General features: G+C 37.2%; 1 protein-coding gene across 2 annotated transcripts in view; it reads left to right on the forward strand.

Moving 5' to 3' along the window:
• The window catches only part of METTL8 (methyltransferase 8, tRNA N3-cytidine), an 84,178-nt gene that overhangs the window by 25,109 nt on the left and 32,761 nt on the right, over window positions 1-26,308 (forward strand). The window contains exons 3-4 of one of the 2 annotated variants that reach the window (XM_060411112.1): window positions 9,021-9,246; window positions 14,461-14,615. In XM_060411112.1, the coding sequence (XP_060267095.1) occupies window positions 9,103-9,246; window positions 14,461-14,615 (299 nt within the window). In that variant the 5' untranslated portion in view covers window positions 9,021-9,102. The remainder of the gene's footprint in view (window positions 1-9,020; window positions 9,247-14,460; window positions 14,616-26,308) is intronic. The other variant, XM_012133908.3, reaches the window with a different exon arrangement.

The raw sequence follows: 26,308 nt of genomic DNA on the forward strand, positions 1-26,308 counted from the left end.
GATGCTGGGAGGGATTGGGGGCAGGAAGAGAAGGGGACGAATGAGGATGAGATGGCTGGATGGCATCACTGACTCGATGGATGTGAGTCTGAGTGAACTTCAGGAGTTGGTGATGGACAGGGAGGCCTGGCGTGCTGCGATTCATGGGGTCGCAAAGAGTCGGACACGGCTGAGCGACTGAACTGAACTGAACTGAGCTGACTAATACAGCTTTCAAGAGCTCCAGGGCTTCATGCTTCCCCTATTATGTGTATCAGGTATGAGAAATCATCTTTGTCCCGAAAGCTCTAGAACTAGACGTAAAAGATGCACTCTGTTGGCCAGACTTAGTCTCATGCTGACCTCTGAGCCAGCCTCAATGCACACAAGTTTGGAATGTACCGGCTGGCTTGGTGTAGGTTGTGCAGTCCATCTCTGGCTTCGATAGGTCCACTGTGGCTTCTCTGTGAACTCATAGATCCCAAGTCTATGAGCTCTTGGAATTGGGGAGTGAGTACTCAGGAGGCAGACAATAAATCATAATTTGAGTTGAGACTTCATATGGCCCAGTTATGTTGCTGACATTCCTTTACTGAAGTGTTGTTAGTTTCCTTTCTCCTTTTTTTTTTTTTTTTTTTCCGGTTCCTTCTTTTCTCAACTCCCATACCTTGTAGCCTCTTACTTCACAGAGAAGAGAGCTTTGGGAAAGGGCTCTCTTAACAATCTGCCCTTCCACTACAAACACACCTGTTCTCACTCATCAGAAGATGAGAATGTGCTTGACATCTTACATGGGGTAACTTGTTTTCTGTGTACTTCCCTTCTCTGCCTCCCCGTTATTGAAACTTGTTTGTTAGCAATTCATCTCTTTCCAGTATCTTCCAGTCTGTTTTATTTCAAACATTGGATTATTTTTCTCTCATCCTACTAAGATAAGATACTTGGGATTCTTTGTGTCTTAACAGATATTCTTCTGCCTCCATTGTTTATTCAGGTTTTTAAAAACTTTTTACCTAATATCCTTCTTTGTCATAGGATCCCATCAAAGATACATTACATTTAGTCATCATGTCTCTTCAGACACCTTGTGGCTCTGGCAGTTTCTCAGATTCAACTTGTTTTCGATGACCTTGACAGCTTGGGGGAATATGGTCAGGTATTTGGTACAGTGTTCCTCAATTGGGCTGATGTTTTTCTCAGATTAGTTTGGAGACAAAGTGCTGTTCTCATCATATGATGTGAAGAATGTGTGTGTGCTAAGTCACTTCAGTCACGTCTGACTCTTTGAGACACTATTATGGCCTGTAGCCTGCCAGGCTCCTTCCTCTGCCCATGGCGTTCTCCAGGCAAGAATACTGGAGTGGGTTGCCATGCCCTTTCCCAGGGGATCTTCCCAACCCAGGGATTAAACTTCTGCAATGGCAGGTGGTTTCTTTCCCACTAGCGCCACCTGGGAAGCCCCGTATAAAGAATATATACTATCAACCTGACTTATTGTTGTTGTTTTTTTTAATTTTTATTTTTACTTATTTTACAGTACTGTATTGGTTTTGCCATACATTGACATGAATCCACCACGGGTGTACATGAGTTCCCAAACATGAACCCCCCTCCCACCTCCCACCCCATAACATCAACTTATTGTTGATGTTAACTTTGATCACCTGATTGAGGTCGTGGTTGTCAAGTTTCTCCACTGCAGAGTTACTCCCCCACATCCCACACTGTGCTCTTTAGCAGAGGTAACTATGCATAGCCCACATTTAAGGAATGAGGAGTTACATTCTACCTCCTTGAGACTGGAGTGTCTACATCAATTATTTTGAAAGTCTTGGAAGTCTCCCCCATTTACTTATTCATTTATTCAACCATTTCTATCAATATGAACACATGGATATTTATTTTATACTTTGGGTTATAAGCCAAAATTATTTCGTTTCGCAAAGTATTTCAGCTTTGGCCGTTGGGAGCACCTTCAGGTGGCTTATGTGTCCCTTTGACACATCCTTTTTGTTGTGGGTTGTTTTGTTTGTGTTTGAGCACTTCCTTACTTTCTGGCACCATGCCACAGGCTCATTTTATATATTCCCTGCCCCGATCCTAGCATCAGCTATTTTCTCCAAGGAGCCCTGATTCCTTTTATTAGAGAATGGTATTAGAAACCAAGATCTGGGTCCCTGGTGTGCTTGTTGCTTTAGAACTATCAGAATAAGGAAATACATGTACTAACCCATGTTATACACAAATCTCCAAATAGTTCTGTATGTAACATCTGTATATGGATTCATACTGATGACTCCCAATTGTAATTCATCACCATGTGAATTATTCTAGTTTTCTCCCCTCAGCTATCTGTAACCTTTCACTCCTGGTGAGAAACCTGGTTCCTACCATCTATTTCTTAATAGTTCAATTCCAGTATATTTGTATTGTAGCTTCTTCATACTGCCCTTAGTGTAACAGATTCAGCTCATTTCCAGACTGACTTAGCATCTTTTTTCAAATTATTTTGATTCCCTGAATATGTAATACTGTTGCAGGAAGGGGGAGCCATTCCAGGGCCTGAAACTGGGCTCTTGCGTAACACTTGGAAATGAATTGTCTGAGGAGACACGTGTGCTGACAAAGCAAGAGATTTTATTGGGAAAGGGCACCCGGGTGGAGAGCAGTAGGGTAAGGGAACCCAGGAGAACTCCTCTGCCGCGTGGCTTGCAATTTCTGGTTTTATGATGATGGGAGTAGTTTCCGGGTGGTCTTTGGCCAATCACTCTAATTCAGAGTCTTTCCTGGTGGTGCACGCATCGCTCAGCCACGATGGATGCTAGTGAGAGGGATTCTGGGAAGTGGACGGACATGTGGTGTCTCCTTTCAACCTTTCCCGAACTCTTCTGGTTGGTGATGACTTATTAATTCCGTATACCTTATCAGGATCCCCTGTCATAAAACAACTCCTGCAAGTAGTTACTATGGTGCCTGGCCAGGGTGGGTGGTTTCAATCAGTGTGCTTCCCCTAACAATACCACACATTTTCACACTTCTTTGTCTTTATTTCTGCTAGTCCCTCTGTCTGAGGTTCCCTGGCTTTTATCCTTATCTCCTTGAAATGTTGACTCCACCAAGAAGCTGTCCCTAACCACAAGCAGGAGACTTAATCACTCATTCCTCTGTACCCTAATAGCTCTTTACACTCACCTCTGTTACACATGGAACAGGGCTCTGTTTACGTCTTTATTCTTCATGTGATAGTAGGATTCTTGAAGGCAGGAACCAAGTGGACCTGTCCCTGGATTTCTGATGGATCTAGTAATGGAGGTTATGTTTAGTTCCTCTTGGGTGATAATTACAGAAAACCTAATAGTGGCTAAAATATATAAGGATTTATTTTTCTCCTCTAGTCGGAAATTCAGAGGAAAGTCATAACTACCATTGGTTTCCTTGTTCAGTGATACCATCAAGAACGAGGCCCTTTCTCTCCCCTATACACAGCATCACTTTCTTTTCAGGAAAAAGGCAGAGTTGAGGGTGCCAGCAAGCTATCCTTCAACTCCTTTCTCTTCTTTATGGAAGCAAAGACTTTTTGCCATTTAACAGATTTCTGTCATCTAGAACAAAACTGCAAGAGAAGATGAGACTGTGGATTTTTAGGAAGGCTAATCTTTTCAGTAAGAACAAGATGTAGGAATTAAGCTCCAGGTAATCACAAGGCTACAAGGAAATCAGGGATCTGTTTCCTGTTGAATAAGAGGCCTGAGGGTAGAAGACCACGCTGAGAAGACTCTTGAAAACAAAAGGAGAAAAGGGGGTGATCCCAGGGGGAGCAACATCTAACTTTATTTGGTGGAAAGTGCAAGTGCGCCTAATGAGGAATGTAACGTACTCTGTCCACCTGCTCTATATCTACAGCATTCTGTATTGCTCCCTGGAAACGTTGAGCTTTTCTGTTTTCATGTAGAAGTTGTATCACTCTTGTGAATTTTACTTTCCATTCTCTGGCACCTTTTCTGACTGTGTCATGCCTCCTATGATGTGACAGTCAAAATTTTACCTGATAGATCATGGTGCATTTTGCCTTGATTTTTTGTAAGTTATAACTAATTATAGTTCTTTAAAGTAGAATTTACACAGTGCTATAATCTCTGCCTACCTGAACCCCGCATTCCTTTGAAATTATGGGAATACATTCATTTGGGTGCTTTTTATTCACTGTTACATTTCAGATTTTATGGATAACATTCACTTATGACTTGAATTCTTTATAATACTCCATTTGTGCCAGGACAGCCTTATTGATACATTAGTCCAAACATGACTGGGTAAACCTTGCCTACAGGTATAAGCATCTCCTGCTATCTAGTGTACTTAGGGTTAGAGACATTTGCAATGAATTAGAAAGGAGAAGCTTCATTAAGAGTAGAATTCCATTAACTTCATCCATGTGAGTTTTTTACTAGAAATTGTAAGGACTGGTAACACATAAAGTATGCATGTAACTTAATACCTTTTCTCAGTCCACCAAGTCTGATTACTACTTCCAGAAGTTACTGTAGTGCACAAAAATGTGAAATGCCAGGCGGGTAAGTTAAAACAGATTTCATTCTGGTCTCCAATTTTGGGAGACAAATTCCAGAGCAATTAGCACAGTATATCCTTCAGATATTGAGTATAAGGGCAGCTTTGAGATGGGTTTACATGAAATTCCTCATATAATGTGCGAGTCCCGTAACCTCTTTGCGTGTGAGTGTGTGCACAGTGACACCTTCAAGGGTGGTCGTACAGAGCAAACACAGCATGAGATTCCCATTTTGAAGTTGCAGCGTGACTGACGTCATAGTGTGATCAAAGTCCTCTGCAAATACTTACTGTAATTGTTCTGTTCTTGCTAATAACCTTATTTATACTTTGAAATTATAATCATCCAAAGAAAGATTAAAACAAGATGTATGTGTTGCCTGAGCTTTTTGCCTTACAGATGGTCACACTCAGTTCCCTGAAATTGCCAGGGTTAATCGAAGCTTCAGTTTTCACTCAGGTATAGTTGATACTTAAATGTTTCTTACCTGTCGGCTTTCACTATTTAAAACAATACAACAATACCACTTTAATTTGCTTTCATTAATGGTAGCCTCTCAGGTAATGTTAGTGCAGGTTTGTCTAGATGATGTTTGTTCCTCTGAATGAAACCTTTGTACCAGCTTCCCAGCTGAGAAGAAAAGCTAAATAGTTACAGAGGTAAAAACATGAATGTCTCACTAATTTATTCATTTAAAGGATGCTCAGAGCCCAGGACACATCCAAGGGAAGTTAACTTTTAAACAAAGGGCAAGCATTTAGTGTATGATTAACGGCAGTTTCTTTCCTTGAGATTTCAGTGAGCTGAGACTACAGGGAATCATTCTTAGGGAGGCAGCTCAGAGTGAGCCAAGTGCTCCAAGGATAATCATTACAGAGTCACACAAACAGCAGTGCTATTTGCTCTGGTTCTTTGGTGCTCTTCCAGTAGTATTGAGATGTGAGAAAGCCATCTTAGGCTCAAGCCTAATAGCAAGGGGAATAAGCCCTTCTTTGCTTCTACTCCTCAGCTGTGTAAAAGTAGAGGGCCAGTGAAAAGAACTGGGTGTTACAATCTTACGTTATTTAGGTGATATAAGCGCTCTTTGCCTGTGTATTGAGATTTGAGTACTGAAAAGAGAATGACTTTGCTTTCCTACATCAGGGGACTGGTGTTTGCCAGTGGCATTGCTTGCTGTTTGATTAAGGCCCAAGAGAAAAAGTACCCCACTCCAGTACTCTTGCCTGGAAAATCCCATGGATGGAGGAGCCTGGTAGGCTGCAGTCCATGGGGTCATGAAGAATCAGACACGACTGAGCGACTTCACTTTCACTTTTCACTTTCATGCATTGGAGAAGGATATGGCAATCCACTCCAGTGTTCTTGCCTAGAGAATCCCAGGGACGGGAGCCTGGTGGGCTGCCGTCTATGGGGTCGCACAGAGTCGGACACCACTGAAGCGACTTAGCAGTGGCAGTAGCAAGAGAAAAAACAAGTGAGAAAGATGGAGGGAAGACAGTCTGACATAAGACTTCCTTATGTCAAGTACAAGTTAGCAACCCCAATAAAGATGGGAATGAGTGTTGTGATGCTTCTTGCCTGTGTAGTATACAAAACTAGGATGCATATTGTATGTATATGCATAATAAAGATTAAAAAGAAAGGTAGAGTATAGGCTCTCTCATTCATCTGGGTTCAAGTTGAAGCCTTGTTAGTTTCTGGTGGGGTAATTTTAAGCATGTTGCTTTATTTCATTCTGTGTGAGGTTTTCCTCTGCAATATGAATATAAAAGTAGAACTCCTTTGATAGGGAAATAGATATTAAATAAGATAATACTAAATGCTTAGATCAGGGCCTCAAGCATGGTAAATGCTTAACTTTTTAATATTAATATTTAAATGAAAGATAAATGGGGATTGCTGGTTTACTTCCTCAAATATTTGTTCAGATTGCAAAGTATGCTATGGAGTATTTCCCTTTACTTTTATTTAAAAAGTACTTAAAACAATTACTCTACAAAAATAATATTTTCAAGTACTTAGACACTTTCATGTTTGTAACATGAAATATCCTGTGTACATCTTACCTAACTGGAAGAATATGATATAGTTTGTTGGTACGGTAAGAACTGTCAGTCTTTGTGAAAAGGGCTCCATTTTAGTGGCAAGCAAAAGCATTTAGCCAAAATTTGGAGGTAGGGCAGAGATCTCTTCTCTATACTTGCTTTTGCTGCAAGTGTAATACGGCGTTAATGGTGAACTCAGAAAACTTACATTAAAACCACCTTCTCCTTGGCATGTCATATGATATATATGTGGAATTCAAGTCATTTTATATATTTGGTCATTTCCTTGCATTTTAAAATGAGTGCACCCTTACCTACATCTAATAGCTGACAGGAAGTCTGTCGGTTCTTCATGGCATACCAGTGTAGTTATAGCATAATAACTGCTGTTGATAATGAAATTCTGTCACTCTGAAACCCATATGAGCTTCAGTTCCTTTCTGGATCTGTTCCTTAGTAATTGCTTTAGCCGCTTGATTATTCACGCTTGAGTCGTGGTGTTGCGATCTCAGAGGACCGTGGCCCTAAAGCCGTGTTCTTTCTTGGTTGTGTTTCGTTTTGGCCTTGGCAGGACTTGAGAGGAAGAACTGTCACAGGATGGTAAGCTGCACGTGAGCACCCATAGGCAAAGGGCGTCAAAGACATGCCACTTGATTATGTGTGGCCAAGAATTTGATACGGCAGAATTAGCTTGAGCGAAGTGAAGTGAAAGGTCAGGACCCCAAACCTTTTCAAGGGCTTCCAAGAGTAAAGAAAAACACTTTCAAACACCTGACAAGGATTTGTGGAGATTCTTGTTGCCTTTGTATTTCTCTGCTCTGGACTTTTGTAACTTGAACTAAATATAAGCCTTAGCAATTAAAATTGCACACCAAGACATGCCTAGAAAACTCTTACCAGGCTTCCCCCTTTTGAAAATCTGCAGGTTTTATTTGTGACAAGCACTAGATCAGTTCAGTTCAGTTCAGTTGCTCAGTCATGTCCAACTCTTTGCGACCCCATGAATCACAGCACACCAGGCCTCCCTGTCCATCACCAACTCCCAGAGTCCATCCAAACCCATGTCCATCGAGTCGGTGATGCCATGCAACCATCTCATCCTCTGTTGTCCCCTTCTCCTTCCGCCCTCAATCTTTCCCAGCGTCAGGGTCTTTTCAAATGAGTCAGCTCTTCACATCAGGTGGCCAAAGTATTGGAGTTTCAGCTTCAACATCAGTCCTTCCGGTGAACACCCAGGACTGATCTCCTTTAGGATGGACTGGTTGGGTCTGGGAACTATAAGGAGAAGTCCTAAGTCTGTGGGAAAACTGAATTGTAACAATGTTGCTAGTATTCAAAACCTTATTTCATACAAGTGTACTGCTTTTCCACCGCATTATGCTGGTCTCATAAACAAATTGGAAAGTGTTTTCTCTATTTTCTGAAAGAGTCTGTGTAAGACTGGTGTTATTTCTTCCTTAAACATTTGGTGTTAATTAGTGAAGCCATCAGAGCTTCCAGTTTTCTTTGTAGGAAGGTTTTTTGGTTTGTTTATATTGTGGTAAAATGTACATAAAATTTACCATTTTAGCTACTTTTAGGTGTACAGCTCAGTGGCATTCAGCTTAGTCACACTGTTGTACAAACATCACAACCAGTCATCTCCAGAACTTTTTCATCTTACCCCAACTAAAGCTTTATATCCATTAAACACTGAACTCCTCTTCCCAGTGCCTGACAACACTGTTCTACTTTATGTCTCTATGAACTTTTGATCATTCTAGGAACTTCATATAAGAGGAATGATAAAACATTTGTCTTTTTGCAGTTGGCTTACTTCACTTGTCATAATGCCTTCAAGACTTATCCATGTTGCAGCATGTTCCAAATTCCCTTCTTTTTAAACCCTGAGTAATATTCTGTTTTATGTATATATCATAAAAGGATGTCCATTCATCTTTGATGGACATTTGGATCATTTCCACTTTTTGTGTATTGTCAACAATGTTGCTATAAACCTGCTGTACAGTTATCTCTTTGAGTCCCCACTTTCACTTTGTTTAGGTATATATCCAGAGGTAAAATTGGTAGATTGTATGGCCATTCCATGTTTAATATTTTGAGGAATTGCTATACTGTTTTTCACAGCAATTACACCATTTTACATTCCCACCAGCAACTCACAAGGACTCCAGTTTCTCCATATCCTTACCAACACTTGTTAATTTCTGAGCTTTTTAAGATGTGTTTTTGTTTAGTCACTAAGTCAAGTCCTACACTTTTGGAACCCCCTGGACTGCAGCCTGTATACCCATTCTAATGGGTGTGATGTTTGTTTGCTTTTAATTATAAATTTAATTTACTTAATAAATTTAGGGCTATTTTGATTTTTTCTTGTACTGCTGCTAAGTTGCTTCAGTTGTGTCTGACTCTGTGTGACCCCATAGACAGCAGCCCACCAGGCTCCCCTGTCCCTGGGATTCTCAAGGCAAGAACACTGGAGTGGGTTGCCATTTCCTTCTCCAATGCATGAAAGTGAAGAGTGAAAGTGAAGTCGTGTCCGACTCTCAGCAACCCCGTGGACTGCAGCCTACCAGGCTCCTGCACCCATGGGATTTTCCAGGCAAGAGTACTGGAGTGGGGTGCCATTGCCTTCTCCATTTCTTGTACTATGTAAGTTATTATTGGTAAACTGTATTTTTCAAGGCATTAATCTCATTTAATAAAGAAAATAAAATTGTTCACCATATCTCCCTGTTACCTTTTTCCAGGTCTGTAGGGTCTATGGTGATGTCTCCTCTTTCCTTCCTGTATTAGAAATTTATATTTTCTAAAACACAAATGTTCAGTATCAGTCCTGCCAGAGATTTATCAGTTTTATTCATATTTTCAAAGAATCAAATTTTGGCCTTGATCTTCCCTGTTTTGTCCATTTTCTATTTCATTGATTTCTGCTTTTATTTTTGATTATTTTCTTCATTCTACTTACTTTTCATCAGACTTACTGTTTTTCTAGTTTCTTGGAATTGAAGACAAGATCACTGATTTGAGATCTTTCTTCCTTTCTAATAAAAGCATTTGAAACTATAAATTTTTCTGTAAACATTGCTTTAGATACATCTCACAAAATTTGATATTTTAAGATTTGATTATTATTCAGTTCAATATACTTTCTGATTTGCCTTAAGATTTACTAACTCATGTGAATCTTAGACTCATAGGTTGTATAGAAGTACATTGCTTAACTTCAAAACATTTGAGAATTTTTCTAGATATGTTTGGATAAAAAAGCAACAATCAATAATCTGTTCCTTCTTTTAAATGTAAACACAGAATATTTTTTAAAAGATATATCCTACACAACACTACACAAGACAGCTGGTGGGGTTATATTAATATTAGACAAAATAGACTTCAAGAAAATGACTGTTACTCGAAATAAGGAAGGAAAGGAAGGGAAGGGAAAGTCGCTCAGTCATGTCTGACTCTTTGCGACCCCATGGACTGAGAAGCACTGGAGTGGGTTGCCATTTTCTTCTCCAGGAGATCTTCCCAACCCAGGGATCAAACCCAGGTCTCCCGCATTGTAGGCAGACGCTTTACCCACTGAGCCATCAGGGAAGCCCTCGAAATAAGGAGGGATATTTATTAATGAGTCAGTTCATCAAAAATATTAATGTTTTATATTGCTGTTGTGGTCAGAAAGCATAGTTTGTATGATTTTAATACATTGGAATTTATTATGGTCTGCCTTTGCAAATGTTCCATGTTCACTTGAAAGAATGTGTTTTCTGCTGTTATTAGTTGTATTGCTCTTTCTATAAATGTCATTCAGGTCAAGTTGACAATGTTCAAATTTTCTGTGTCCTGATTGATTTTTTGATAATTTGTTTCTGAGTGCTCTTCTGTTTATTACTGAGAGAGGGCTATCAACCTAACCTAGAGTCTGTCATCAGATTGAAGTATGTCAGAAAGAGAAAAACAAATGTTGTATTTTAACACATATATGTGGAATCTCGAAAAATGTGCTTACGAGCCTATTTGCAGGGCAGGAGTAGAGACACAGATGTAATTAACGAACTTGTGAGCACAGTGGAGGAAGAAGGAGAGTGGGGATGAGAGAGTGGCGTTGGCATGTATACACTGGCATGTGTAAAGTAGATAGCTAGTGGGAAGCCACTGTGTAGCACGGGGAGCCCAGCTCCCTGCTCTGTGGTGGCCTAGAGGGGTGGGACGGAGGTGGGGGTGGGACGGAGGTAGGTGTGGGAAGGAGGCTCCAGAATACTTGCAGCTGATTCACGTTGTTGCAGAGCAGAAGTTAACACAATATTGTAAAGCAATTATACTTAAATTTTTAAAAGTCTCAAATATTGCTGTGAAATTAATTTTTCCTTTTAAAATTTCTATTTTTGCTTCATGTATTCTGAAGCTCTGTTATCAGGTACATGCGCATTTAGGATTGTTGTGTCTTGATGAATTGGCTCATCATTATTAAGTGTACTAATCTTTTTTTAAGTCTACTTTGTCTGTTATTATACCCCCACTGGTATTCTTCATGCAGTGTTTGCATGGTATCTCTTTCTTAATTGTAATTTATTTGTATCTTTAAAGTGCTTCTCTTAGAGACAGTGCAGGTATGCCCTGCTTTTTGAAAGTTTGCTTTACCTACTTCACTTTGATGAAATACCTATATTGGTACCTGTTTTCACTAATGAAAGAAATCTGAAGAAGATTTTCACTTTTACAAAAAGAGGTGAAAATTGGAAATAGCTTTCAGTGTTTGTTTTGCGGTGAGCTGTTATAGACAGGTAGTGCAAACTCTAACCATCGAGAGTGGCACCTCTGAGCTCCTTCCCTGGGAAATACACTCAGCATCAAGCCACCATAACTTTGAGCACCTTGCTTTACCTTGATTTATTTTGTGCATCTGTTAGCAAGATGTGTGCTCTTTTTTTGCTTTACGCCATTTTGGCTTACAAAAGGTTTCACAGGAATGCTCCACTTTTGGATAGTGGAGGAAACCTGTATATGGTTGAGTCTTGCTTTTTTATACAAGTGAACAACCTTTGTCTTTTAACTAGAGTCCATTTACACTTAATATAATTACAGATATGGTTGGATTTAAATATGGCATCTTGCTATTTGTTTTTTCAATCGTTCCATCTTTAGATCTTTAGTTTCTCCTTCCTTTCCTGACTTCTTTTGGGTGATTAGAATATTTTTAGCTGTGCTTCTTTGTGCTATTTCAAATAAAATACCACTTATCCGTATAATTTCATTATGCATGTAATATCTTAGTTAAACTTGTATTCAGTTTAGGGTATGCCAAAAGAGATTTAATAGAGGGTACATAATGAGAGTGGGACTCTCTGGTGGCAGAAACCAAGGTTCTCTACTATAATTCTTTTGGAAACTGACCCTGCCCTTCTTTTCCATCACAAAATGGAACCATGATCCAGTAAATGTTAAGCTAACATAATAGTCAAGACATAACGTACAGATTTATTTATCACTGCAGTGACTCTAACTGGAGTATAGCCTGTATTCTGTCACGCTCTTCAGTCACTTCCTTCTTCCTCTCTCTTAGGATATAAGGAGCCACCTTGAGAAATATGAAGTAACTTTCTTCCAAATAAATTTGTGTCAGACAAGCATCAGTTTTGTGTAATCAAACAAGTAATTTGTGAGCAGCTTGATACCATCCTTAGAAGTTTGCAATTTAGTTGAGAAAGCATTTATATAATTTTATTATGTATTTATATTTATTATATAAATTTACTGTATATTTAGGGCTTCTTCAGTTCAGTTCAGTTCAGTCGCTCAGGGCTTCTTAGGTGGCTCTAGTGGTAAAGAACCCACCTCCTGGTGCAGGAGAAGGAAGAGACACAGGTTTGATCACTGGGTTGAAAAGATCCCCTGGAGGAGGGTATGACAATACTCTCCAGTATTCCCGGGAGATAGGAGAATCCCCTGGACAGAGGAACTTGGCAGGCTGTGGCCCATCAAGTCACAAGGAGTCAGACACGACTGAAACGACAGCACGCATATGCATGCACTGTATATTTATATGATAAAGATAAAGAGCAATGCAAGCTTGTTGCAGATAATGTATAAATGAAATAGATGTTTGTGTGGTTAATTAGAGAAGCAGCTGCCTAAGCAGCACAAATTGCCACATGTTTAGGCGCTGGCCACATCATGCTTTTTCTTTGGACTAGCAGTCTGCAAGGCACACGCTTCTCTGACATTTTCCTGAATTGCCTAATACCCAATCTGGTTATGGCTTTTTGTCTCCAGCTGTCTATAGAGGTTCCTGGTCATTTATAGTGAGAGAAACTCATATCTTTTTTCCCCCCTCTCTTCCTTTTCTATATATAGTAGATACAGATAAGTATCACATGATTATTTGAAGGATTGAAATTTCATTTTGATTTTGCTTTCCTGGGCAGAAAACATTTACATCATTTTATACTTTTGAACATGAATTGCCTCTTTTTCTAGGTGTAATCCATTTCTACCCTTCAGCATATGGAAGATTTTATGAATAATATTCAGTGCAGAAAGAGAGCTCTAAAAATAATTGTGCTGGTAGGGTTTTGTTAGTCTTCTGTAGAGCAGTGGCAGGAGAAAAGAACAAAGGCACAGCAGAGGAAAGGTAGTGGTAGGCGGGGCATTTGATTTCATTTGCCTCCACCAAAGAGCTTGTATTTAGAGAAGGAAAAACAAATAACAGAAAATCTGCACTAGCTATTGAATGTTTCATTTCTCATCAGTATTAGTCACATTTAAATGGAATCATTGCAGTCTTTTTGGTGTGTATAACTAAGCCTTTTTCTTCTGGAAAGAATATCTTGAATTTTATGTTTAAAAGCACTATGAGATGTTTTTGACATTCTGCAGTTTGTTTTGGAATTCACAGTCTTAAAACCTATTGACTTTCATAAGGTGGTAAAGGGTGTACAATACATGTCATTTTTATGCCTAATAGCACTTTGGATAGTGTCTAATGCATATTATATATACACACCTTTTAGCATCTGTTTCTACCTGACAGCTTACAGCATTAGGCTGAATATTGTAATGAACAACTGAATGAGGGTGAAATGCCAAGCAGTATTACAGTGGATTCTTACTAGACAAAATAAGAATGCTTTTCCATAAAGATTTAAGCTGACATATATGCTGGTACATAATTAAAATAACATACTTTTTCAATGTTTTAAGTTATTCTCCAGAAATGAAGATAGAGTTGGCTAATCAAATGATTATTCTCCTTTTGACCTGGGATTTAAGCATGCTTTTTGTACAGGGAAATCTGTTTTGCAGATGGATTGATTATTCTTTAAAAATGTATGCATGTGTTATGATTGTTAGAATTAACTGATGGGATCTTAACATAGTATTCACTTGTTTATTTTACCAGTATTTATATTATTCAGCTCAACCCAGAGAATGAGATTAATAAGTTTGTTTTCTTATTTTGCTCCTCTACTTGAGTTTTTGGTCTAGTGGTTATCAAATATTTCCCAGAAATACATTTGCATAGAATTCCCAAAGCCAAATAATAATGTTAAAAAACTTTTTAATATACAAAATCCAGATTTTGGGCTTTCATGCTTTGGCCATGTGCTAAGAATTATATAAGCAAATACCGAGCAAAGCGAAGTTCGTCAAGATTGTGAGTGTTGCACACTCCAGATACTCTTTTCCTTTCTCTTGAGTCTATATACTTCAGGAGAGAAGCTACCATGACCATCTTTCATTTAAAGGTGGTTAGTTTTCACATCCTTTCTCAGTTTGCCATTCTTTTATACCAGTTTTTGGCTCTTAGGTAAATAATACATTGTTTAATCCATATTGACTAATTAATTGTTTGAAACTTTCCAGGTACTGATTAGGATGAATGTGATTTGGAGAAATTATATTTCCTGTCCAAGGATAAGAAAAGTACCTCACAGATACCAAAGTGGTTGTCACCCAGTGGCCCCTCTGGGATCAAGGATTTTAACTGATCGAACAAAAGTTTTTGAACATAACATGTGGTAAGTTATCTTTTTAGGTGTGATATAATGTATGTACATTAATGTACGTTCATATTATTTTCATTTAGTGCCAGAAAAAGATTTTTAAAATTTAACCCTATGTTGTTGAAGTCTAAAAGCCAGGGTAATTCATCCTTACTTGTATGTTTGCCAAGTCATTTCAGTTGTATCAGGTTCTTTGCAACTCTATGGACAGCAGCCTGCCAGGCTCCTCTGTCTGTGGGATTTTCCAGGCAAGAATACTGGAGTGGGTTGCCAGGCCCTCCTCCAGGGGTTCTTCCCGACTCAGGGATTGAACCTGCATCTCCTGCATTGTCAGTTGGGTTCTTGTACCACTAGTGCAAGTAAGGATCTGGATCCTTACTTAAGTGTTGCCAGTTCTGAATTTCTTTGGGCCCTCCCTGCTCACTTATGATCCTGATTTTGCAGCATATCACTGAAGGGGCTTCTTTTCTATGTAGAGCCCTCCACTTGTCTCTTTTACAGCTAAGCACCAGGGACAACATGCCGATTTGACCTTAATTTGTGCTTTTAGGAAATCCACTCTATTTGTGATGATAGACTGATATTTATAGAAAAAATTGATAATTGGGAATACAGAGCAGCAAATTATAAGGGCTCAGTGTATTCTTACAAGGCCTAGTTCCCTATAAGAACAACTCAGCAGTGCAGAATCACTTCTGTTTTGGAATAGTCAGGAAAAATTTTTTTTTTCAGTTTCTTTTAGTTTAAGCTTTATTGAGGTATAATTGACATATTAAGGAAGGTTTAATTGGAGAAACTGAGATATTTGTTGTTTCTCTAGTACCCAGTACAGTGCCAGACACATAAATATTTGTGGAATAATGACTTAACGTAAAGCTGGAGTAAGGGCATTCCAGGTGGGTGGAAAGCCATACCTACCTAGATGAGGAAGTATAAGGCCTAATTAGGAGCACAGGATAGTTTGCCTAAAGTAAAGGCTTTTTTAGGAGATTGGAAAACGATATAAAGTTGGAATGATAATAGACCAGATGTAAGGGTGGGAGGAAGATTGTATGGTCTTAAATTCACACCTGAAGTGAAAGGTATGACAGAGTCACTGAAGAGAAATGGCATCCATTATACATGGTATATTAAGTATTTGGTTAACAGTATATACTGTTACATATAACAGAGATCAGCAGGTATAACTAGAAGCAGGAAAGGGCCAATGAGAGATTGTAAGGAAAGAAAAAGTAGAACTTAGTGCTTTTGTAATAAAGGAAAAGGAAACATTTGACTTTGAAGGTTTGATCCCAAATGACTAACAGAAATAGGAAAATCAAGAGGTAAATTGATTTTTAAAAATATATATATAATAGAAGAAAACAAGTGGTCTATTTTCTTTTTTTAAATTGAAGTATAGTTGATGTACAATATTATATAAGTTACAGGTGTAAAATATAGTGATTCACAATTTTTAAAGGTTATCCTCCATTTATAGTTATAAAATATTGGCTGTATTCTGTGTTGTACAATATATCCTTGTAGCTTATTTTATACATAATAGTTTGTTCCTCTTAATCCTCCCCCTCCTTCTGTCTCCCCCCTGGTAACCACTCCCCCACTAGAACACTAGTTTGTTCTCTATATCAAACATGACACAGCAGTTCCATCCACTCCCAGGTATTTACCAGAATAACGGAAAACAAGTCCACGTGTGAATACTCATAACAGATATAGAAATTTGACAAAATAACAGTAAATTGATTTTTATTTTGGAATAAAGATGTTGCATTTAGTTTTAGATATTTTGAATAGGTTTGGGGAGCCAGACATTCTGAGAAAAATGTCCAGAACACAGATTCCTCTGCTAGGAGGAGAGAGAGGGGTCAGGTCTGAAGATAAGAGGCTGGGTGTAATATCCACAGACAAAATTGTTACCTCTGCCTTGGGTGCAGGACCTCTAGGGCTGGGAAAGTAATTAATGGACTTTCTATATTGAAACAGAATATCAATTTTAAAAAGAAATAGATTGACTTTTTACTAATTAGTCCTGCATTATACAATATGGTGGCTGCTACCCACACGTGGTTGAGCATTTGAAACCTAGTTAGTCTGAATTGAGATGTGCTGTAACATTTTGAAGACTGAATACAAATAAATTGTGAAATATGTTATTAGTAATTTTTGTACTTAATTAAATGTTAAAATGATATTATTTTGGATATATTGAGCTAAAGTATATTATTTATGTTAATTTTATTTCTTTTCACTTTTTTTAATATGGCTGCTAGAAAATTTTAAATTATATATTTGGCTGACAGTATACTTTCTTGTTGCTGAGTTAAACCATTTGACTGTCATCACCAATTTGGACAGTTATAATAGGCTATGAGATAATTACCAAGCAGTTAAACCTCCAGAGGAACTTCTGGTCCTAGGCAAGCTCTTTGTTGGCCAAATGTTTTTGGTTGTTTGTATTTGTTTGTGTTTGTCAATAGACTCTAGTTATTTAGTTGTCTACATCTCATTTTCTGTTTGCTACCATCAGCTCTTTTGCCCAAGATTCCTGCCTGCCCACTTAAGTTCTGTTTTGTCATAGGCTCTCAGGGAGCAAAGGTCATCTGGTTCAGTGCCTCTCAAACACTATGGGCTAGCTTAGGGCAACTGCACAAGAACCCCTTGGGAGTTATTTCACTAGGTCTGTGGGTATGGCCCCAAAATTTGCAATTTGAAAAAGTTCTTTTAGTCATTCTTTTGAACTACCAGGTTTAGGAATCCTTGATCCAGTCCAGTGGTTTTCAAATATTTCTTTAGCAGCAGAATTTTTTTTTTCCAAGTGAAATCTTAATGTAAAATCCCAGTATTTAAAAGGTAGAAAACAAACCTCTTCTGAGAAGTGGGCATAGAGGCTTGGGACATCAACAGTTCCATCTCCCCTTTGCTCTCCCACCTCTCCCTCACTCTAGCAGCCTAGAGAAAGTTTGAAAAACCTTACCTGGTCTCTACAGCCATCCTCCTCCATAGCATACCCCCAAAAGAGGTTATCCTGCCTGTGCCAGGATACCTCTAGTGAACTCTCTCCAAAGACAGATATGTACTGTAATAATAATAATAATAATTTCCTCCAAGGGAAGAGGGAAATAACTTGCTTCACAACATCTCCCCACATGTCCCCGAGCCCCCCACCTTTTTTTGCTTGAAGAGAAGATATGTAAATTAAACTGAAACCAGAAGACTGGTTTACTTTCTCCTTATTTCAAGTACAGAGTTCTGTCTAAAAGTTCTCGCTTCCTTCCTTATTTCCTGCTTTATATTTAAGAATAATGTTTCCTCATGCTGATTTTTATTTTTTTAAGAATTTTTAAGAATGTATTTGTTTGGCTGTGCCAGGTCTTAGTTGCAGCATGTGGGATATAGTTCCCCAACCAGGGATCGAACCCAGGCCCCTCTGTACTGGGAGCTTGGAGTTTTAGCCACTGGACTACCAGGGAAGTCCTTTTAAGACTTTTCTTAAAAAATACATGTCAATTTTCTCTCAGAGATATTGCTCAGAATTGTGTACAGTTTATTTTTTCCTCTAGCTTCTGATTTAGTTAATAAGAACTATTTACTCTATATATGAACCTCTTTTAAAAATTTTTTTGAGACAAAATGAAAATAACCCTTTTTCTTCAGTTTCTATATCCTGAATAATATTTGCCTCCAGATTCTAGAATTTGTATAACTAGTATTTACATCTGCCTATAGGTTCTTAATTATTAATAGTTTAGTTAAGTGAATTTCACAAAACACAAAGTTAACCATTTTAAAGGGAACAGTTCAGTGGCATAAATTACATTCACGATTTTGTGCAACCAGCATCTCTATCTAGTTCCAAAACATTTCCATCACTCTAAAGTAAATTTCCTTATTCATTAAGCAGCTTATGCTTATGCTACAGTTCCCAGCCCCTGGCAACCACCAATCTGTGTTTTGTCTCTACGGAATTACCTCTTCTGGATATTTTGTATAAGTGAGATCATATAACAAGTGGTCTTTTGGGTCCAGCTTCTTTCCCTTAGCGTAAGTCTTGGAGGTTCATCCATATTGTAGCATGTATTAGTACCTCATTCCTTTTTATGACAGAATAATATTCTACGTACACCACAATTGGTTTATCCATTCATTTACTGATGGGCATTTAAGTTGTTTCTACCTTTTGGCTTTTGCGCATAGAGCTGCTGTGAACATGTGTGTACATGTACTTGTTTGAGTCTTTGTTTTCAAGTCGTAGAGATAAATACCTAGGAATGGAATTGTGGGGTCATGTGGTAAGTATGTGTTTAAATTTTGAGGAACGGCCAAACTTTTCCACAATGACTAAACCATTTTATATTCTGCTTATAGACTTTTAATTATATTTATTACATTTATCCATTTGGGAGCCACTGACATAAAACTGTATTCAGATTGCTCGTGAGGCTTGGCTCAGACATCTGTCTATACTGAGCAACTTATAGTTACTTGGAAAAATCATTTCTTATTCCATGCTATTCCTGGTTTAAGGGTGTAAGAACTTTTCAGGGGGTCCCTAACATTTATAAGGAAGCAGTAAGCACTTGTATTGTCATATAACTAAATCAGCTAGGCCAGCAGCTTTCAAGGTTTCTGGCATGATCCAGTGTAAGGAGAACAGTTTACATCATGGGCCAGTACATATACATATAATACATGCACACACGTGAAACAGGAACAGAAGTTTCCTTTACAGTTTTACCATGTACTTATAGTTTCCATTTATTCTTTTCTACTCCATTTCTGTTTATTTCTCTTTTTAAGTGTAGGTAGATTAAACTGGTTTCATGACTGACTACAAGTGTCATGACCTTTAGTTTAAAATGCTGAACTAAATAATTCTCTATAGGTCCAAGGTAGGATCTATATCTTGCAACATGAATTTCTATTTTAAAACTTATGTAAATAATTGATTGTTTCTGGAATCCCTGTAGAGTTTAGATATCAAAAATTCTTATTATATAGTCTGAATTTTCCTTATACAGTAATTTATCATGAGAGGCAATCTAGATGTTAAAAGAGACAGTCTGCATGTCTAACTTTAGGAAGTTACTCAATCTGTGCCTCAGTTTCCTCATCTCTAAAATGGGATAATAATAGCAATATTTACCTCATAGAGTCATTGTGAGGATTGAATCTAGTATGTAGTTATATAACAAGTAAGCAGCACATAAAAATTAGCTATATTATTGTTATTACTGTTTCCTAACATTCACTTTAGTTACTTATACGTTTGTTTCATCTTCATTATTAGACTATATGGCTCTTCAGAGAAGATCTTAGCTTCTATCTGTCCCATTGGGATGTTCTCTATATTATAGGTGCTTAATAAGTATATTTGAATAAGTGAATCAATGTAGAGAAATAGGAGATTCAGTTCATGTCTACTTGAAGTTTACAGCTAGTCTGAGAGTTAATTTTGTAGCTAAACATGGGCTTTAGAATTAAAAAAAAAAAATCTCAGTTTAAGTCCTGAATCTACCCCTTTCCAGCTATCAGAATTTGAGCAAGTGTTTTTTCATGAAGTGTTGTGAGTGTTAAAGGAAATAAATATATAAAACACTTAGTAGGAGTAAGTGCTCACTAAAAGGCATTGTTCTGGATATGATTATAAGAATTGAGATATGTATCAATGAAGACATAAACAGTATAGAGGACTATGCAAGGTCATATAGTGAAGACAGTAGAGATCCTATGGATAACTGGGAGAGATTTTTGAGATGGGGATATACAGAAGTCAATAAGACTTAATAGAGTAGGTAGGATTTACCCTGGGCACTAAAGGAGGAAGATTTAAACAATGAAAATCCTTTTGTTCTAGACATTAGCATGAGCAAAGATCTGTCTTGTACACAAGGTGTTTTTCAAAGCAAAAAATAGACCAGCCCACTTGGAAGAGAGGTTTCACATTTTGAAACTGGGTAAACGGTGTGACAAAAGAAGTATTTTATGAGACTAAATCAGGCTCTGTTGTTCAGGACACTAGAGTTACTGTTATAAAACATGAAGTGGTATCTTTCTTCCCCACTTTTTTAATATTCACATGTTCCTATCACTGGGCTAGATTCTAAGGAGTACTCAGGAGAGGAGAAGGAGGTGATCACTGCTCTAAAGGAGCTCTAGTCTGTTTCATGAATAAGCCTGAGTCCTCCAGGAGAGGAAATCGGTTGAATTTGAAAACCAAAGTATTTATCCTCCAACAAAATGAATAAGAAATAGTGAAAACAAGCAAAAACTATACCAACAGCAACTATAAGAGTTCAGGAACATGGATAATTAGTGACCAAGGAAGGAAACTGTAGATTCATATTTGGCTCAGAGTGGCTCCTAACCCTACCTGTATCCCTCAGAAGCGATACTACGGAAAGATCAGCTGAGAAATCATTACTAATACTCACTAGGCAACCCTGGCAAAAGTTGAGAAAAAATCCTTGAAAATAAATATTCTTACCTATTAGAGAAGAATTTGAGGTCATAGCAGAGCAGGGAAAATCGAGGGGCTCACCATTTTCCAGAGTTCCATGCTGAATTGAGGGAACTGTCCAAAGCCCAGGGGAAACCCCCTTAGGAATAGGGCACATCCTAACTAGGTAAGTGAAACCTAGCAGAGGACTTAATCTCAAAAAAGAAAAAAGCAGACCCAGACCCTCATAAAGTCTGCCCACTACTCAGTAGAGTTTCCCCTTCTCCCCCACCTCTGACACCCTCAGATTACCAGAAAAGTACAGAAAATACATAATACCCAGCCTTCAAACTGAAGCTTACTGAGAAAGATAAAAGAGAATTTATCTGCCAACAAAACAGAAAGGAAAGAAGGAATGAAGGAGAAAGAACATAGCACGCATTATGGATTAGTTTGCATTTTCCAGTATTTTATGTAGAGGGAATCACAATATATGCTCTTTTTTTTTGTCTGGCCTCTTTTACTAGGGATAATGGTTGTAGATTTATACACGTTGTTGCATATATCAATAGTTTATTCATTTTATGGCTAATAAAATCAGAATATATAAAAAAGCCCTCAAAATTCAGTAAACAAACAACCTTATAAAAATGGGCAAAATATTGAATAGACACTGTACCTAAGAACACACACAGGTAACAAGCATATGAAAAGATATTCAAACACCATTAGTCATTAGGGAAGTGCAAATTAAAATCACAGTGAAATACTACTACATTTTTATTAGAATAGCTAAAATTCAAAATACTGTACCAATACTGTTGGTGAAGATGTAGAGGAACTGGAATTTTCATACACTGCTGTGGGAACATAAAACAATATAATCACTATGGAAAACAGCTTGGCGGCTTCTTTAAAAATTAAACAGGTACCCTGTGTATGATTTAGCCATTCCATTCCTAGATATTTATCCAAGAGAAAAGAAAGCATATATCTATACAGATACTTTTACATGATTGTTCATAGCAGCTTTTTTTGTAATAACCAAATTTGGAAACAATGCAAATATCCATCAATAAGTAAATGGATAAACAAATAGACGGTAAAGAATTGCCTGCAACATGAGAGACCTGGGTTCGATCTCTGGGTTGGGAAGATCCCCTGGAGGAGGGCATTGAGTGGAAGAAGCTAGAAATAAAGAATGTGTACTTTACTTTTACTAGACTAGAAAATGCAAACTAATCTGTAGAGGCAGATGACAGATCAGTGGTTGTTGGTGAAGCAGGAGGCGGGTGTGATGAGAGGGAGAAGCATGGAAGGGAGGAGTTACAAAAGGGCACAAGGAAACTTTTGAGGGTGATGGATAAAGGTCATTATCTAGGTTGTGGTGATGGTTTCATGAAGATTACATTTGTCAAACTTATCAAATCATACACTTTAAATATATGCTGTATGTCAATTGTATCTCAATAAGGCCTTTAAAAATATGGTTTGCATCCATACATTGGAAAATAATGTCACAGTTAGTAAAAATAAGAAAGATCCATGTGTATTGATATCAAGAGTTGGCTATGATATGTCATTAAACAGGAACAAATTGCAGAAAGGTATCTCTAGTATGGCCTCATTTTTATTAAGGAATTTCTATATGTGTACTGCATATATATTCAGATCTTTGTTTGTATATACTCAGAGAAATGTCTGAAAAGGTCCCCATCATACTGATAATGGTGTTTATCTCAGGGATGGGCATGGGGATAAGAGATAGGGTAGAGGTGAAACTTCATAAGCATTAGTATTATTTGCATTTTGATTTTTAAAGATGATAATGATGACCCTGTATGCGAGACAGCAAAAGAGACACAGATGTGTACATCGGACTTTTGGACTCTGAGGGAGAGGGAGAGGGTGGGATGATTTGGGAGAATGGCATTGAAACATGTATACTATCATGTAAGAAATGAATCGCCAGTATATGTTTGATGCAGGATACAGGATGCTTGGGGCTGGTGCACGGGGATGATCCAGAGAGATGATATGGGATGGGAGGCGGGAGGGGGGTTCAGGATTGGGAACTCATGTACACCCATGGTGGATTCATGTCAATGTATGGCAAAACCAGTACAGTATTGTAAAGTAAAATAAATATAAAAATTAATAAAATTTAAAAAAAGAATGCCCCCCATATACCTATTCCCATCTTACTATGTTATAGTCTTTGTTCTTAAATAATCTATTACAGCTCCTCATCGTACCAATTCTGAGTTATACCAAATCTTCATCTTCAAATAATAGATATAGGTTGTTAGTAAATGTTTAATGAGAGAAGTGAATTTTTTTTCCAGCAGCTGTGAGCTCTATTACATTTTATGCAGAAATGGGAAGGCATTGATTCTTTTGTAAGTCATACCTTCCTAAGTGAGAAACTGACCTATTAATAAAAACAATCAATTTAAATGTTTATTACAGCCAAAAAGATAAGTGGAAATCCAGGAGTCAGAATTATAAATTAGTGTCAATAGTAGAAAAGATTTAATTGAAGTTAATTCAGTTATTGTCTGACACATCTATATCAGCTATATTTTATCCACCCGAGACATTTTTTCACCAATTAACATCTCTAAAATCAGGATATTTCTTAAAATTGATAGCATCTTGCCATTGTAATTGGAAGTGTTTTTTCTTTCCTACTGGTACAGAAAATAATGCTATCTTAGATTTGATGAAATAGGATAATTATAATTTCAAAGTACATAATCTTAGTTGTATACTCTTTTGAGAACTATTACACTTATTTTACTAATACTAAAACTGAGAGACACAGAAAATCTAAATTACTTTCCACTGCCATATATCAAGATTAACATTTGAGTATTTGTTATATTGTTAGAAAAGCATGAAAACCTTTTGTTATGTGGATAAATAGGCAACAGAAATAGAAAGTTGACCCAGAAAGAAGTACATGTGAACATATGGGAAAATATACAACAGTAAAAAAAATACAAATCAAAACAATTTGGTACCTTTTTAGATCTACTAAAATAATGCCAAAAATGAAAGAAAAAGAGTGAGAAATTTAAGGTAACACCCAATCCTGGTAGCTTTGTAAGTTAATACAATCTGGTTATATTTCTGTTTATTTTTTGACTCATCTGTTCTTTTATTTTTCTCTACTAACTTTTTGACTATACATCTTAAAATTATTTTTTAGATGTTATTTTAGAGCAACAGTTTCAAACATTGTGGTCTTAGGACCCCTGTACACAGTAAATTATTGAGGACCCCAAAACTTTTTATTTACGTGGACTGTATATATTGATATGTTCCATATTAGAGATTGAAACTGAACATTAAAAGTATTAATTTTAAAACAATAATAAATCCATTCTATGTTCATATAAATTACATATTTTAGTGAAAATATCTGTGTGCTCCCAAAAAATATAGTTCAAGGAATGGCATTGTTTTAAATATTTGAGAGTCTCTTTAATATCTGACAATGGAAAAACCTGGATTCTTATATCTGCTTCTTCATTCAATCTGTTATGTCATGCTGTTTAAGTTGAATTATATAAAGAAAATTTGGTCTCACACAAATACGTACTTGTAAAGAAGAGTTTTATAATAGCCTTTTATGATAAATTTATAAGCATGATAAGTTTATAAGTTTAGTAGCAGTTTTTTAGTTGCAAATATAGAATATGAAACCATATCAGTGAACTTTTGATATTCTGCTATATTATAAACCATTGTTGCACCTTATACTTTGAAGGAATCTTTTTTTAAACCTAGGTATCATTTTATAATATCACACATGGATAATTTGGAAAGTTTAGTTCCCTGTTTTTTGGAGATTCAAATGACACATTTCATTAATAATCAGAAATCACATTTATTAATACACCATTATTCCCATCAGGAAAAATCTCTTTAAGTATTGAAAACTATCAAACTCATGGTGGTAGACACAGTTTTTCCAAGATTCAAATTTTTGTTTGAAAGCACAACATTTGTCTTTGACAGCAAATACTGTTTTTTTTTTCCTTAAAGTGATAGATAGGCTCATTTCATTTACTTTTAAGATGCCAAATACTCAAGTCTGAATAGCTGTAGTTTGTCTACAGTTGCTCTTTCAAGTAAAAATAGCATTCCATGAAAAAAGCACCTAATTCAGTTCACAATGCAAACAGTCGTACAAGTGCTTTTCTACAAGTCAGTCATCTGTCTTCAGTGTGCAGCTTTTTGCGTGCTTCCCAACACATTCTCCAGTGAATTTAATTTTTTAAAACAAAAACTGGCACATTCTTTATCATCCCCTGGCTGGTGGTATAGAATTGATGACTGCTAGTACAGATCTTCCTTGACTTACAATGGGGTTATATACAAATAAGTTGAAAATATTGTAAGTCAAAAATGCAATTAATATGTCTAGCCTACCAAACAGAATTTAGCCTGTCCTACCTTAAACATGCTTAGCACATTTACATTATCCTACAATTGGGCAATATCATCTAATACCACACATATTTTTAATAAATTGTTGAGTATCTTGTGTAATATATTGAAGGCTGTACTGAAAGTAAAAAACAGAAGGTTGTATTCGTACAGAATGAGTAAGTGAATTGATTGTTTATCTTTGTGATCACATGGCTGACTGGGAGCTGTAGGTCACTGCCAGTGCCTAGCATCATGAGACAGTATTATACCACAATGATTAGCCCAGAAAAAGATCACGATTCCAAGTACAATGTCTGCTAAATGCATATCACTTTTGCACCATTATAAAGTCAAAAAATCACAAATTGAACCATCATAAATCAGAGATCATCTATACACTTTGGTGCTACTGCCTCGTTTCATACTTGGGCAGTTGCAGTTTTACCCACTATTGCTCTTACACCATCAGTGCAAATGTTACACAGTGAAAAATGCAAATGACAGTATTATTATGAAAATAGTTTTGACTTAATGAACTACCTGAAAATGGGTCACACTTGGAGAACCACAATTCCAGACATTGCTGTGTGCTTCCTCAACTTCATACAAGCCCACTTAGAATTAATGTTTTTACAACATTATATGTCAGTAAAATGTAAAAACCTTACAACAATGTGATTCTACTTAGTCATGCAGTGTTTGCTCTATTGTGGTTATCTAGTTTACTTCTATAGCCCTCTAGTGGCTCAGACAGTAAAGAATCTGCCTGCCATGCAAGAAATGTGGGTTCAATCCCTGGGTCAGGAAGATCCCCTAGAGAAGGGAATGGAAA

The sequence above is a fragment of the Ovis aries genome, chromosome 2 (assembly GCF_016772045.2).
Source record: "Ovis aries strain OAR_USU_Benz2616 breed Rambouillet chromosome 2, ARS-UI_Ramb_v3.0, whole genome shotgun sequence".
NCBI classification, from domain to species: domain Eukaryota; kingdom Metazoa; phylum Chordata; class Mammalia; order Artiodactyla; family Bovidae; genus Ovis; species Ovis aries.